Below are 16,309 nucleotides of genomic sequence, written 5' to 3'. Positions count from 1 at the left end.
GCTCTGTCCCAAGGGGAGGAATTGAAACAGTTTATGTCTAGGATATGAGGGGGTCTAGATATTTTCTCAGCTCTCTTTCTGACACGTGTAGTATATAGGTTGGAATGCAGTCTGGTTGCAATTGTTTTTTCTGCATATTTTTATTTCAGATTATGGTAAAGGGAAAACCAGGCAAATCATTAGTGACTGTCAGAACCCATTTCTTTGGTGGGGGAATCTTTTCCTTTCCCTTTCTTTTTATTTTCTTCTCTCTGGGTTCTGCCATACTACTGGGGGGAGGGGGGAGGCTTTTGAGGGATTGTATTTGTATTGGACTTTCACTTAGCTGCTATAATATACCCTCTCCATTTCCTCTATCTGCTTGCTCTTTGAACTATTCCCCCCTTGGCCAACCTGGGGTGAGAAAGGAATGTGCCTCCGGTCATCTGGCTTATCTCTCGCTGCAGAACGGAAGGTGCAAAGACCCAACAATGTTTTCACAACCTTGGGAATGGAGTCTTATCAGCCTCGTTCCCACAGTGGACTTAACACCTGGGGATTGGCCCATTTGAACTGACCAGATGAACTGTTGGGGGGGGGGTGGGGTTTGTTTTTTGTTTCTTTAACCTATCGATTTGCATAGGAAACCAACAGATCCTGCCTTCTATGCCTGCTGTCAACCTCTCCTAATAAAAGTTCCTTTTGGAGTTCTGCTTTCTTGGGAAGAGGATTTGAAGTGGGTCCTTACACTGACCTTTTTTTATCTTTCTCTTTCAGTGAGTATGTTTTTGAACACATTAACACCCAAATTCTACGTTGCCTTGACAGGCACTTCTTCGTTAATCTCAGGGCTTATTTTGGTAAGTACTAGATCTATTTTTAAAATATTTTATAATCTTCTATAATACATTGGATTTTACAGCTATATGTTTTTTGTCTTTTTTCCTTCAAGTTTCCATATTTATGTATCTTGTATAATTCATGTTAGTCACAAATTAATCTGAATGTTAAGTCTTGTTCTGTGGAGCAAATTTGCTTGAGTACATACTAGAGAAATTATACTTTTGTCAATTAGCATAGAAAAAAACAATTTGTTTAAAGTACACTCTGTGTATTAGTTCAAATTTCTGGCCATGAAAATAGAGACATATATATAAAAACAAAGACTCTAATGCAGGGTTCCCAACCGGGGTGCTTGCACCCCCTGGGGCTGCTAGACGATATTCCAGGGGGTGCAAAAACTTGGATTTAGACGTTTCAAAATTATAGTGTATATGCATAATTCATTATTTTGAACTTTTGTAAGAGGTGCTAGAATATATCAGAAGTGTTCTAGGGGTGCAGGGTATAGAAAAGGTTGGGAGCCACTTCTCTAATGGCACATTAAAGATAAATACATCACAGTTTAATTTATTAGATGTATGCATGATACCTAACATATGAGGGCAATTCAGAAATAAACCTCTGTTTGGGTATCAATGACAGACACTCTCAGAGTTTTCTAATGTGTATTATACACATTAGAAAACTACAATATTATATTATTTTTTGACATAATTGCCATTCAAATTGAGGCACTTGTCATAACTTCTTACAATGTTTGAAATTCATTAGTAGTAGTTGCTCGGTGCCAGATCTGGGCTATGGGGGATGATCAAAAACATGGAACTGCTTCAAAAGTTCTTGGGTGCATCTAGTGGTCTGCGGATGAGCATTATTGTGAACCAGCACCAGCAGGCCTCGACACTTGTTATGGATGGCTCGTCTGAGTTTTCGTAATGTTTCACAGTAGACTTCTGAATTGATGGTCAAACCATGCTCCATGAACTTCACTAGCAGTATTCCTTTGGCATCTTCACATTGCGCGGGATTTTCTATGGCACCACTTCCGGTGGGTTTTATATTGTCAAGCAGCTGTATTAACATGGTTAAAAGAGTGGATAACCTTTAGGCACAAAAGACTACTATATCTAGAGGGACATGACCTACAACTTGGATGACATGCTTTTCTATGGTGTGGAAAGAACAAAATCCATAAATACTTTCAAAATCACTACCATATATGCCGGCGTATTAGGCGACCCAGTGTATAAGACAACCCCTGTCTTTGGCGCCAAGTTGCATTCCTAGAACGTCGTCTTATACTCAGGAAACTACCAGTATTTCTGGCGTATAAGACGACCCGGCGTATAAGACGACCCCCATCTTTGGCGCCGATTTTAATGCTTGCGGAAGTCGCCTTATATGCCGGCATATACGGTATATAAGAAATGCCTTACTTCTGGCATGGGAAAAGATAAAAATGAAAATCTATATGAAAATACCAGGATGGATCTCGACAATGGAAGTGTTTGTGCACCCAAATTTAACCAACTATGAGAAACTTATAACATACAGAGACATTTTGAATACTGATGGGAAATTAAAACTAAACAAGAATTGGAAAAGCAGGACATTGAGCTATCATGGTGGCCACACTTGTAAATGCAAATGAGATACAAAAAAGATGCCAAAACATATGGTTTTTATAAAGATCAAACAGTGTTTGACCAGATACTATTGTCATCAGATAAGAAATTGATTAAAAATCTGTATAAATTTTTTGTTAAACCTAAAGATGGAAGATGAACAAGTTAAAGAAACAATGATAACTTTGGCAAAGAAATTTGGATACAATATAAAATTAGAAAAATGGCAAAATTTGTGGGAAAGAAACTATAAAATAACAGGGGCAGCTACTTATAAAGGAAATCTATATAAATGTTTTATAGACGGTATTTACCACCTGCAAGATTAGCAAAAAATATTTTTTATAAATGGCTAGAAAAGCAGAATACAGAGTAAAAATGGAAGTCGTATTACTATCAATGTTAAATATGTAAACCCAGACAACATGTTGTTTATTAAGCACTAAAGATATGTAACTATAAAAACTTAATAAAATAGCTATTAAAATAAACAATCTTAGAAAAAAAAGCTTGGCTAAAATCAGAATATCAGAATAATTCTTGAGATAATCTACTTTCTGAATTAAACCTATGGATTGACTTTTCTAATTTGACTTCTGGATGAACTTCTTTCCAGAAAGTGGTTTCTTTCCCTTAAATAAGGAATTATTTTTTTAAATTAGCCAGAAAAGTCCAAACTTACAAAATATTCCAAACTCACCATTAACGTAACAGAAAGAAAAGACATATACCCAGAGGATATACGAAACACAGCTGTTTTGTCTACATCTACAAGTTCTCTTTAGTCCCTCAAGATACTTAGAGCTCATTCAGGAAAAGCTTTCTGAAGAATAACATGTCTGCCAAAGAGATTGAGAGACTTTGTTGTTTCTAAGTAATAAAAAAATCATTACTTTCCTAATGAGTGTATCTTGGGCAGGGGTAGGCAACCCAAAACACTTAAAGAGCCACTTGGACCCGTTTCCCACCAAAAACAAAACACTGGGAGCCGCAAAATGAAGATAACACTGCATATATCCTTTTTTACCTTTATTATAGGTGTGTGTGTGTTTGTGTGTGTGTGTTTGTGTGTGTGTATGTATGTGTGTGTGTGTGTGTGTGTGTATATATGTATATGTATATGTATGTATGTATATATATATATACATACATACACACACACACACACACACACACACACACACACACACACGTAAAAAAAGGATATATGCAGTGTTATCTTCATTTTAGATGTCAAAAGGGTCTCTCTCTCTCTCTCTCTCCCTCTCTATCTGCCCTTGGTCTGCCACTCCTCTTCCCCCGCTCTCTTTCTTTCTCTCTCTCTCTTTCCTCTCTCTCTCTCTCTCTCTCTCTCTCTCTCTCTCTCTCTCTCTCTCTCTCCCTCTCTCTCTCTTTCTCTCTCTCTCTTTCTCCCCCCCTCTCTTATCTGCTGCTCACCTGACAAGCTTCAGGCTGTTGTCCAACAAGATCAGGGGTAGGCAACCTCGTCTCTTTTATGACTCATGGACTTCAACTCCCAGAATTCCTGAGTCAGCCTAGCTGGGCTAGCTAGCTCTCTCCTGCCCTTCCTGCTTCCTGCAGAGACGCAGCAAAGGGAAGAGCTCCGCCCAGTAAGCTTTTCAGTTCCTCGGAGAACACTGTGAGTGCAGTCTCTTTTTTATACACACACACACACACACACACACACACACACACACACATACATACACACAAACACACACACAGAGAGAGAGAGAGAGAGAGAGAGAGAGAGAGAGAGAGAGAGAGAGAGAGAGAGAAGCAGGGAAGCGCAATTCCTCTCTCTGTCTCTGTCTCTCTCTGCAAAGGCAGAGGAGGCTGGGAGCCGCAGGGGAAGGCTCAAAGAGCCGCATGCGGCTCCGGAGCTGTAGGTTGCCGACCTGTGATCTTGGGTATTCCATGATCTAATTTTATCTCAGGGTATATGATCAAAGATGAAAATAAAACACAAATGAAACTTTTCAGACAAATGATTTGAATTTTGTAGGATGGGGGGGAAGCAATAATTCCAACAATGAAACATTAATTTTCAGAATTTATATTTTACTTTTAGGTACAAATTTTAACCTTAGAAATAACAGCAAAGGATTAAGTGAAGGTATTTTGCTAAGTTTAGATAAAATGTAATTTTGTTTTAAGGGGTATTGCTGCAGTGAAAGGACAAGGGGGAAACAACAGGAGGAGTCAGTCTTATTATTTTTTTTTTACATTTTTATTGACCTTTTCCTTCTGGATCCATCATTGTGGTAACTGTTGTTACTGCTGTAACATTCTTAAAACAAATTCTGATCTAATTAATAATGATTCATTAATATCCTACTTCTGCAGGATGCAGAATAACTGAGTATTCATCAAAGAGAAGAAAGCTTGTTTACACAGAGAGCAATGCATAAGTCCCAAGAATGCAGGTGGTCGATTCCATTACTTCTCTGTTTAGAATTTAGAATTCTTTATTGGCCAAGACACACAAAGAATTTGTCTCTGGTACATAATCTCTCCTTGTACATGCAAGCAACAAGTGATAAATCATGATCATAATCATAAATACAATAATCATAAATCATAAGATAAATTCTCAGTGTTAGTCATAGGATACTAAATAAAAGCAATCAACATAAATCAAATAATGCAAACAACAAAGTTATACCCATAAGATGCTAAAGGAATAGATTAGGAAAAATAAGAAGGATAATAGTAATACAGTCCTACTACATGGTTTGACACCCTAGGGCAGACTTGTCAAACACAAGGCCCGGGGGCTGGATGCGGCCCGCAAAGTGGTTTCATGTGGCCCGCGAAGCCATCCTGGAAACAGTGAGGGAATGGCCCCTGCTGCCTTGGCCCTGGCCCAGGCCGGCCAGGAGCCAATGTACAATTTTGTGGTGGCCATCTATGCTGAAACGCATTCAGTCTTAGCACTACAAGGCCGTCTAGAAACAGCAAGGAACCAGCCCCTGCTGTGTCGGCCCCACCCCCTGGGTGCATGCTGGGAAGGTGTCATTCTTTGTGAGGAATGGAGAAATGGACCATGCCTTGGTGCTTGCCCCGATCCCACCCCCTTCTGCCAGAGACCCTAAGAATTGTCCAGGCCCCCACAGGCACCCTTGACTTGAACGATGTAGAGCTGGCCATGCCCACCCAGTAGGCCACACCTCCTACATCCATTCCCATCCAGTAGGCTGCATCTCCCCGGACCCCCAAAGGCAACTGCAATGCTGATGCGGCCCTCAATGAAATTGAGTTTGACACCCCTGCCCTAGGGCATAAGACATAAGCCAGGGTTGTGGAAATTAGCAGAGTGATGGCGTTGTGTGTGGGGGGGGGGAACTGCTTGTATCTAGTTGTTTTGGCGTGCAATGCCCTATAGCATTGTCTTGAGAGAAGAAGTTGAAACTGTTTATATCCAGGATGTGAGGAGTCTGTAGATATTTTCACAGTCCTCTTTCTGGCTTGTGCAGTGTGCAAGTCCACAATGGAAGGCTGGTAGCAATTATTTTTTATGCAGTCCTAACTATCTATTGAAGTCTGTGTCTCTCCTGTTTGGTTGCTGTGCCAAACCAGACAGTTATAGAGGTGCAAATGACAGACTCAATAATTCCTCTGTAGAATTGTATCAGTAGCTCCTTAGGCAGTATAGGTTTCTGAGTTGGCACAGGAAGAACATTCTTTGTTGTGCTTTTTTGATGACGTTGTGTTAGGTGTCCATTTCAAGTCCTGAGATATTAGAGAACCACAAAACTTGAAGATCTCTACTGTTGATACTGTGTTGTCTAGTGTTGTGAGATGGTAGAATAGGAGGTCTTCTCCTAAAATCTATCTTCATCTCTACAGTTTTGAGTGTATTCAAGATTATTCCAACCACACCACAGGGCCAGTTGTTCAACTTGCCATTTATATGCAGATTCGTCATCATCTCAAATGAGACCAATGACTGTTGTATTATCTGCAAACTTCAGTACTTTAACAGAGGGATCATTTGAGATGCAGTCATTGGTATAGAGAGAAAAGAGCAATGGAGAGAGCACACAGCCTTGGGGGGCACATGTGCTAATTGTTTAGTTATCCAATGTGATTTTGAATAGCTTCACCTTCTGCTTCCTATCTGTTAGAAAACTTATGATCCACTTACAAATATGGTCAGGCACAGCTAGTCAGTTTAGCGAGAAGAGTATCTGGAATGATAGTATTGAATGCTGAGCTGAAGTTTACGAAAAGGACCCTTGCATATGTCCTTGGAAATTCAAGATGTTTTAAGATGTAGTGCAGTGCCATATTAACAACATCATCTGCATCATCATCATCATCTATGTGCACGGTGGGAAAATTGCAAGGGGTCTAACTGCAGATCCGTGATGGTTTTCAGGTGAGCCAGCACTAATCTTTCGAAGTTTTTCATAACTACAGATGTCAGACCAACTGGTCTGTAGTCATTGAGCTCCTTGATGGAGGGTTTCTTAAGCATTGGGGTGATAGTAGAGCATTTGATGCAAGAAGGAACATAAAATATCTCTAGTGATTTTTTAATGATGCAGGTTGTCATGGTTCCGATAGATGAAGCCAATTGAAATAAGTTCAAGGCAAAGATTTCTTCCTTAAAGAACATTTTATTCAGGAAACAAAGTATCAGCACTTACATACACTCTAGTTGAACCCAAGACTAAAGTTCCCTCCCCCCCTACAATGTAACAAGTTACAGTTCCCACCCCAGAAAGGCTGTCATAAATCACATTCACCAATTAATCTAAAACAAGGGCTCTCCTCCCCACTTCACAGTCCGGCCAAAACTTTTATCTAGAATTGACTTTGAAGCTCACCCAGCTGCAATTGTTTAGGCTAACTGAAAATGCTCAAGCATTCCCCCCTTCCCCCCTTCTACATCTGAGAATCCCAAGCAACAGAAAAAACACAAGCAAAGCAAAAGATAAAATGGCTGCAATTTCTTAATTGTCACAGCGTTGACACAGGTGAAGATGGAGGCCAGTTGGTTAGCACAGACTTTCAAGCAAGAAGGAGTTTCCCTGTCTGGGCCTGGTGCTTTCTCAGGTTTTTGTCTGTGAAATAGACCTCCCACATCTTTTTTTGTGATCACCAGAGGTGGGGAGCCCAGAGAATGGAGTCAGTTGTAGGAGACTTGGCTATTGGTGTATCTGAGAGGGAGAGGGTGGAGATAGTTGACAATGGTTTCCTCTCAAACCTACAGTAAAACGCATTCAGGTTTGCTGTAGTCAATGATATTTTTAAGGGTTTTCCAAACATTTGATAGTTCATTTATTGAGAGATGATTTCTTAGCTTTTCAGAGTAGCCTCTTCCTATTTGGCATGGTGTAATAATTGAGTTTAGCTGTGAAGTAAGGTTTGTTGTTACTGCATATCCTCAGGTTTCTGGTCAGCAGAAATATTACCTATTGCAAATATGTTATAAAAAATAAATGGCTCATTGTCACTTTAAAAAAACATCAGTGCGCTTGTCTTTTAAATGATGGTAGCTTTTATGAAATTATTAAGACTAATTGAAAAATGGCTTTTCATCCTTGTCATATTGAATACAAGTTCTTGGAAATTATGTATTGAGGCTTCTGTGCATTTGCTTAACAGTTATCTTCTATTTTTTATTATATCTCCACCTCTAAGTCTCCTCTTTAGAATCATCACATTGCTTGAAGGGCTTTTATAGTGCAATAATAAGTGTGTGAGAATGAAAATAATTCCCCTACTTCTACTGCTTGGCCAATAAGCCCCAGCCTAGGAGAAGGAAATGCCTAGGATCTTACATTCCATTGGGGAGATGTGGAAGTCCTCTCCTTGATTTCCTAACTGTTGGAACATATTCAATACATTCAAAGTTGGCTGAATCCTCTTCTTTCCTATCTGTGGAACATCTCATATTGCTGCTTTTCACTTGTAGGATCACCACTGGTTGTAGGTTTATATATATGAAGCTTTTCCCTGGTATAAGTAGAACTATAAAATGAAGTAGAATCAGCATGGATGAATCACAGAAATATAGAAATAAAATAGCCATTTAAGTTAACTTCTTATTTGAGAACTATCAAATAATTCCATTGCTCATTAGATTTGTTTTTTAGTCTCCTTCCCCATGTGATGAATTCAAACTCTACCCAAAAGATACATCTTTTTTCTGATCATGCACTATTCCCCTTAGTGCTCCTCACTCAAATTTTAGAATATCTGTTATTTCATTTGTCCACATTCCTTGTCAATGTTTCCACCCATTCTTTCTTTTTCCTGTTTTAATATATAGGAAATCTAGTATGCCACATAGCACTGTATAAATTATAACAAATATTTTATCCAAAATATATTTCAGTATTAAGTTTACATTCTGTAAATGTGAATGGCAGTAGAAATAGCTTAAAAAGCCAAATAATTACATGTTTTCCCATCTGATTTAGATATTTGAATGGTGGTATTTTCGGAAGTATGGAACTTCCTTCATCGAGCAAGTCTCTGTGAGTCACTTGCGCCCTCTACTGGGTGGGGTGGACAATAATTCCCCCAGTAGCTCAAATACAAGCAATGGGGACTCAGATTCAAACCGACAGAGTGTTTCAGGTAAAATAATTATAATTTAATCATCATTTCAATTTAACAATGTACTAATTATGATTAATTAATTTAAATAATTATTTTATATTTTAAGCAGGACAAGTTAACTATATCAGTTAAAAGTCCTTTCTGCAGATTGAGCAAATCATTGCTTATTTTTTTATCATTTATGATGTTTGATATATTTGGGAAAGCTTGATTTGCTCACTTCTGCAAACACTAATCAGCCTTGGTGAGAAATCACAAGAAAATCCCAGGGTTGAAAACTGGGCCAGAAAGTTTTTTAAAAAATGTTTTTTGTTTGTGTGTGTGTATTTTTCATCTTTTCCACTAACATTCTTGCATAGCTTTACTGCTCACTGTGTCAGAACAAAACAAAGCTAGGGAACCATTTTGATAAATGGGGTACTGGAATCTCCAAATTGGCTCTCAGACAGTATGGAGTTCTCTGCCTTTATTTCTCTATTTTCTTGTCAATGTGAGATTATTTAATAGAATCAGTGTGATCTAATTGTTAAAATACAAACTAGAAAGCCAGAGACCATGTCCTGTCTTAGTGATGAAATCCTTTTATGTGACTTTGGGCCAGTCATTCTCTCTCAGCCCAACCCACACCACAGGGTGGTTTTTGTGGGGAAAATAGGATGAGGAAGATTTGTTGGATATCTTTGCTGCCTTGATTTATTTTGTAAAAATAATAATAGGATACAAATAAATAATCAGTAGCTGGAGTCTTATTTTATTTATTGAATAACAGCAGAGGAAGATTACAAAAAGCTGACTATTGTATTATTCTGCTGATCTGTACTGTAAACTAGTTAGTATAACATTGCTGAAGTAATAATTAGGCCCAAAGTGACTAAAGAAAATACTTCAACAATTCTGATTTCTAAGCTCACAGGTGAATCCACTTGCTACTTGGTGTTAATTCCCACAGGATGAATTGTGGCAACAGATCACAGTTGGCAAATGGCTAATCTAGAATGAAATCATTTACAATATAACAGCTTTCAGAGGACAGTTCTCTTCATTCAGTTACTCTATTCAAGCCATACTCAGGGACATTATCTATGCAATGTTTGTTTTGTTAACAAATCACCTTTTTATTCTCATCTAAAATACTTGGGAATCATTCTGAAACATAATCTGTTTGCTTTTTAAAGAAATATTTATTGAAAGGGTTTATTTTACCTCAATGAGTTTTGATGTATTAGTAATTTTACAGTATTGGAAAGCATTCATCTTTATTTGTTCCTGTAGATACCAATAATTCGTGAAATCAAAGAAGTGATTATAATTCTTATTAAATATAATATGTTAAGTGTCAGCACTTAAAGGTGCCCAATCTATAATAAATACATTATTACCATTTGGTTGTCTATTTAAGTGTTTCAGATGTACCACCTGGGATAACTAATTAGAATATAATTTGTTTCCAAAATTTTTGTGGCAGAATGTAAAGTCTGGCGAAATCCCTTAAATCTGTTTAGAGGAGCTGAATATAACCGGTGAGTGCTTTGTAGATTTGTTATTCAAATATGTTAGCCTGTTTGGAAATTATTTTTAAACACTGGTTACATATGCTAGTCTATTTAGAAAGTAGTTTTAAGCATTAGCTCATCATCGTAAACTTCAAGAAGTCAGGTGCCTCTTTCAGATGTTTATCTTATGCAAATAGTTCAAATAAGGATATATGGACTTTGGATCCAGTCTCTTCTACTTTGTCCTTATGTTGGAGAATGAACACTTGACACTACCCTGCATAGATAAGTAAGTACGCTGCATAGTTAGACTTCAGTTTTTGGAAATATATAGGAAAACAGGACAAGAAGACATATTCCCCTGCAGAAGTTTCCACTTTAGCATACCAAGAATAACAGTGCTGAAGTACATGAATCAGTTAAGGTTGGTCTTGCTGTCTTCCAGATAATTCTAAACTTAAGGATGATGAATGCATGAACTAGACTACTGTTTCATTCAGACAGTGTTAATTTGTAAATTTCTTTTAGTGCCTCTATTAGTCTATATCAAGAATCTCATTAACAACTATATTTTACTTTTTCTACATTTATATATTATAGTTTTTCTTAAGCACTCAATGCAGTGTACATAGAGTCATCTATCATTTTAATCCTCACTATAACAGTTCTGTAAACTAGATCAGACTAAGCTCAAAGTCACCCAATGAGCTTTGTGATTGAATGGGAATTTGAATTTGAGTACCTCAATCACTGAACCACCTTGGCTTCATCTCCTCCCAAATCAGAAGCCTCAAGATTAAGGGGAGAAGCTGAAAATAATACAATAACTTCTTTAAATATAGAGTAGCTTCCTTAACATAATCAAAACATATATTATACGCCCCTGGTAGCTACCTCTCCCTGGTGTTTGCTGATTCTCTACTTCTCATTGGGAGAGGGAGCTGACGAAGAAACTCCACTTGCTAGGTTTTACAGGGGATGCTCTGGGAGATTATGGTCTCAAGGACGCCCAGTTTAGGGTAGTCCAACGGCTTGTGGACATAGATTTGCAATACTTAAGAGTCAGAGCCAACAAAACCTGCTCCCCTTTGATCTTTAGCCATTCTAATAATTATGGATTGAGGATGGCCTCTTATTTCTATACTCTAACCATCCCCAAGTATAGAAGAGTTTTTTCCCTAGCCTGTTTCAATGTCTTGCCCTCAGCACTACTCGATGGGCGATTCAAGGGGCTCCCATTTAGTGAGCGACTATGCCCCTGTGATAGGGCTGAAGTTGAAACTGTGCAGCATGTCTTATTATACTGCCCTATGTATAATACAGTCAGAATTAAATTATTGCCTCTCCTTGGAATTAATCCCTCTGGTTCTAATGTTAGTGCCGTATTTTCCGGCGTATAAGATGACTTTCTAAAGAGTTGAAATTGGCGCCGAAGTCGGGGTCATCTTATATGCTGAGTCATCTTATACGCCAGAAATTACGATAGTTTCTGGCATATAAGATGACTTTCTAGGCATGGAAATCGGCGCCAAAGTCAGGGGTCATCTTATACGCCGAGTCGCCTTATATGCCGGAAAATACGGTAATTTGGTTTTACATTATCTAGGGGATGGCTCCTCCTATATTACTTCTCAGGTTTCTAAATTTCTTTTAAGAGCTGTAACTATTAGAGGAGAACGTTGTAATTCCCTTTAGCCAAGGCTTCTGGTGTTAATTGTTTGTGATTATATTTTTCTTGTGTTTTCTTTTGTTGCACTTGCATTTTAGTCTGTGACCACAAAATTATATATATAGAACTGACGTAAGTACATCCAGAACTATTTTAAACCAATTAAGCCAGCGTTCAAGATTATTTTAAATTCAATTTATTAAATGTGCCAGTGTATATCAACAATATCACTATTGAACAATACTTCAATAACTTCTCAATTTTTCTTCAATTTAAAGCAAGTACAATTCTTTCCAAAATCACTTTTTAGTACCATAGTTGGATTTGTAGATGGAGGTTACTATATTAAGAAGGATGAAGGATGCATGTGGATACATTTTTACCAAAAGAAAAAGCAGCATAAGGAAAATCATCACATTATGAATGTATGATGTTTATTTTTACAATTTCTCATCCTGCACATCTGTCCTGAATGCACAAAACACAAATCTATTTTCAGATACACCTGGGTGACTGGAAGAGAACCATTGACATATTACGATATGAATCTTTCAGCACAAGATCATCAAACATTTTTCACATGTGATACTGACCATTTAAGGCCTGCAGATGCCAGTAAGAATTTTACTAAATTTATTTGAATTTGTAGCAAATTGTAAAGTCTGTTTTAAGAAATTGGAAATAAAGGATATCACAGATGTCTTGATTCTTAACAATGCATGTGTTTCATTTAATAATTTATATAATATATTTATATCATATTTCCTGATATGGTAATTTGGAATTTGGATTATATGATCATATGTATTTCCAAATGCTGTTTCCCCTTGCTGTAGAATAGCACTTATGGTTGTATTGTGTTATCACCATTGATTCTGGGAACTTACTGTTATTTTTTTAAAGGGAACAGGGGTTTTTTTCTTTCAGAATAGTCAAAAATGCCTTAAGCGGTTGCTAGAGCACTGAAGGACCAGCATGTTATCTTTTGTTAAGGATCTACTTAATTGCATTGATAGTTTTCATAGCTGCTTTGGAGTAATCTATTCTTATCACATTTGTACATAATGCATTGCTGATATTAACTAATAGTTGTAAGTTCATTCTTCTTGAAACATATTGAAAGAGTACCTCTTCTATCATCAGTATCTGATTATATTTTTGGATTTAATTAATTATTTGTATGGTGAAATGCCCTGCTAATATGTTAGTACTTTAAATAAGCCTAACATTACCTCCAAATTACTGCATTTAAAAAAAATGTTTGATTTCATAGTAATGCAAAAGGCTTGGAGAGAAAGAAACCCACAGGCCAGAATTTCTGCAGCACATGAAGCTTTAGAATTAAATGAGTAAGTCTATTAAAAGTCCTTTGATTTTTTTTATTGATTTGCTTTGTTATAATTTCTTATTACTTGGGGAGTCTTGTGCCAGTTTCTTGCCATTGGAAAAATCTTGTACAAACTGAGAAAACTTGAAATAGTATTCTGTACAATTAGCACCTGAGCAATGTGTGTATGGAATCTATACCTTTACATTTGTTGCAGCTAAAGTTGTATTTGTGTGATATTTTCATTTTTTTTCTAAATTAAGAAGAGGAGTTGGAGTTGATGCAGGAGAAACATTTCTTTCATACTAATTATGATAGACATGGACTGATACATTTTCTGAGCTTTTAAGAGACAGTATCTTTTTGATGTATTCTCATCTACTTATTTCAGACATGATGTATAACACTTACTGTACTTGAATGCCCCTTTCACCCTTTTGCCATATCCATTTACAATGGTCTTTGTTTGCCTGTTGGGCTTTCTATCTTAGTTGTTCTTTGGATATTATTTGTTCAGTCATGGGTTGCATATACAGTATGGTTCCAAAATAAAACCAATCATGTTGCTAGTTGAAACATATGGAATTTGGTATTTGCAGAGTTCTTCTATCCCACCACAACCTGAATTTTAACTGGTAGTTTGCTGCCCAGATCCATAGCTTCAGGATTGGATAGCTTGGAACTTGCAGAATTGGGCACATGCAAAGTTGTATTCTGTTGAAGTGAATAAGGTTGCTTGGTAGATCTGAAAATATGTTGCAGAGTTTCCATGCCTGCAGCCAGTTGCTGGATTGAGGCATACATTTTACCTAAAAGAATCAGGTATGCCCAAATCACTTGTCCAACTAATGTACCCTAACAATGTATCCTATTATTTTTTTCTTTGTGATGATTACTTTGTCATTTTGTTGACAGATGTGCCACTGCTTACATTCTCTTGGCAGAAGAGGAAGCAACAACTATTGTGGAAGCAGAAAAACTGTTTAAACAGGCTCTGAAAGCAGGTGAAGGCTGTTACAGACGTAGCCAACAATTACAGCATCATGGTACCCAATATGAAGCTCAGCACAGTAAGAATCTTTCCTTCTGTTACCAATTATTTAGATCAGAAGGTCTCTGTAGGGCCTTTTGTGACTCATAGGTTCATTTCATTAGATGCTTGGAATGGCTAAACTGATGTAGGATTTAAATTAGGATGAGGCGATAGGAAAAAAATAAAAGACAGGGTGGTTACCTTCATTCACTTTCTCATCCCGATTTAATCCTGCATCAGTTTAGCCACTCCATATGCGTGCATTATGAAATGAGCTATAGTTCACAAAAGCTTATGCCTTTTAATAAACATATTAGTCTGAAAAGATGCTGCCACACTCCTCATAACTTTTGGCTATCATAGTCTAATACAGCTGTCTTCCTATAATATGTAGGGATCTCTGAGAAACAAGTGTCTTGCAATTGACTAAGAATAATTTGACTACAGAGAAATACTGTAGCTTGAACATTGAATTCTATTTATTATAAAAACTGAATAGTGCAATAGTTCTGTGAAAAAAACTGTGAAATTCAGTAATATAAGATAAACAGTATGTAAATAATTTGCAAAACTGGAAAAAAAGAAAAAAATGCAAAAAATGTAATGGAAGAAATAAGTCTAGGGGTGTACAACTTAAGATAGCTAAAAAGAATACATTTTTGACTTCTTATGAACTTATTAGGTTATTGGAGAAAATAATCCATAGTTTCTAGTTACAGCCACCTGCATGCAGAAAAGATGAATTCAAAGTGGGATAAGAGCAATGAGTTAATTTATTTAATCACAAAAATGAAATATGTCATGCAAAAAAAGAATCTGGAAGAATTTGATTGTTTAATTTGTAAAATAAAAACAAGTGGATCATATTTAGAGACTTCTTTTGCATTTGCTTTTTCTTTTTGATGTTTTATGAAAAAAATGTTCCTTTTTCAGCTCACATTTTTCAAAATATGTTTAGTGACATTATTCTGTGTGTGTGTGTGTGTGTGTGTTAGTAAGGTTTCAGCCCAATCAGTGCACTGGATTCTCCATGCTTTTCTTCCAAAATGGGTGAATGCAAGTAATTAGTAGTAAGTCTATAAAACTGAGAATTATATGTTACAGAATGACATTGTTGTTAGCATTTATTATGATTGAATCATTAACAGAAAATTAAAATTTGCCTATTTTTTTTTGTCTGCATGTTGATGTTATTGGAGAAATGGTAGAAAGGCTAAATAAAGCTTGAGAAGATAGAGGCTGTTTATAAGAAGCAAATTAGCTAATCAAGAGTAAAATTTCTAGATACATTGAATGAAATTAATTATCTAATAAAGGATTATTTTCAAATCGTAAAAGAATAGCACCTTTTCATAGAGTCTGAGAATGTGGGTTTTGGTCAAGAGCTCTCGGAGGGATGATAATGTATGATAATAAATTTTCTGCACAGAAATGATTTTTCTAAAAAATAGAGAACTTGCAGTGTCTTTATAGTGGCACAATATAAAAGGATACGATTATCATACATAGTCAAAAAGTCAAATCAAAGGTTGCCATTATAGAATGAACAGGACTTCTCCTTATCTGGTTTACATGGTTTAGATTAGGGAGGGACAGCAGTAATTGGTTCACTTTCTGATACCTTACATGTCATAATTTCTACCAGCGTAGCAAATGACAAATGATAGGAATTGCACTCTGGCAATATTCAGGTTGTCCTCTTCCACTAATCTGAATTGCCTATCTTTAAGAAAATCAAAAACTAAAACAAAAATAAAACAGAAACAG

At 36.7% G+C, this 16,309-nt stretch overlaps 1 protein-coding gene across 4 annotated transcripts in view; it reads left to right on the top strand.

Moving 5' to 3' along the window:
• The window catches only part of ST7 (suppression of tumorigenicity 7), a 132,486-nt gene that overhangs the window by 69,465 nt on the left and 46,712 nt on the right, over positions 1-16,309 (top strand). For all 4 annotated transcript variants that reach the window (XR_005556012.1, XM_039337002.1, XM_039337003.1 and 1 more), the window contains exons 2-7: positions 757-839; positions 8,879-9,038; positions 10,486-10,540; positions 12,682-12,797; positions 13,456-13,531; positions 14,425-14,579. Coding sequence is in view for 3 of the 4 variants with exons in the window: in XM_039337002.1 (XP_039192936.1) it covers positions 757-839; positions 8,879-9,038; positions 10,486-10,540; positions 12,682-12,797; positions 13,456-13,531; positions 14,425-14,579 (645 nt within the window). In the remaining variant the exon portion in view is untranslated. The remainder of the gene's footprint in view (positions 1-756; positions 840-8,878; positions 9,039-10,485; positions 10,541-12,681; positions 12,798-13,455; positions 13,532-14,424; positions 14,580-16,309) is intronic.

The sequence above is a fragment of the Crotalus tigris genome, unplaced genomic scaffold, assembly GCF_016545835.1.
Source record: "Crotalus tigris isolate CLP2741 ecotype Arizona unplaced genomic scaffold, ASM1654583v1 scf7180000017667.1391209, whole genome shotgun sequence".
NCBI classification, from domain to species: Eukaryota; Metazoa; Chordata; class Lepidosauria; order Squamata; family Viperidae; genus Crotalus; species Crotalus tigris.
This window is presented reverse-complemented; position numbering and strand designations above follow the sequence as displayed.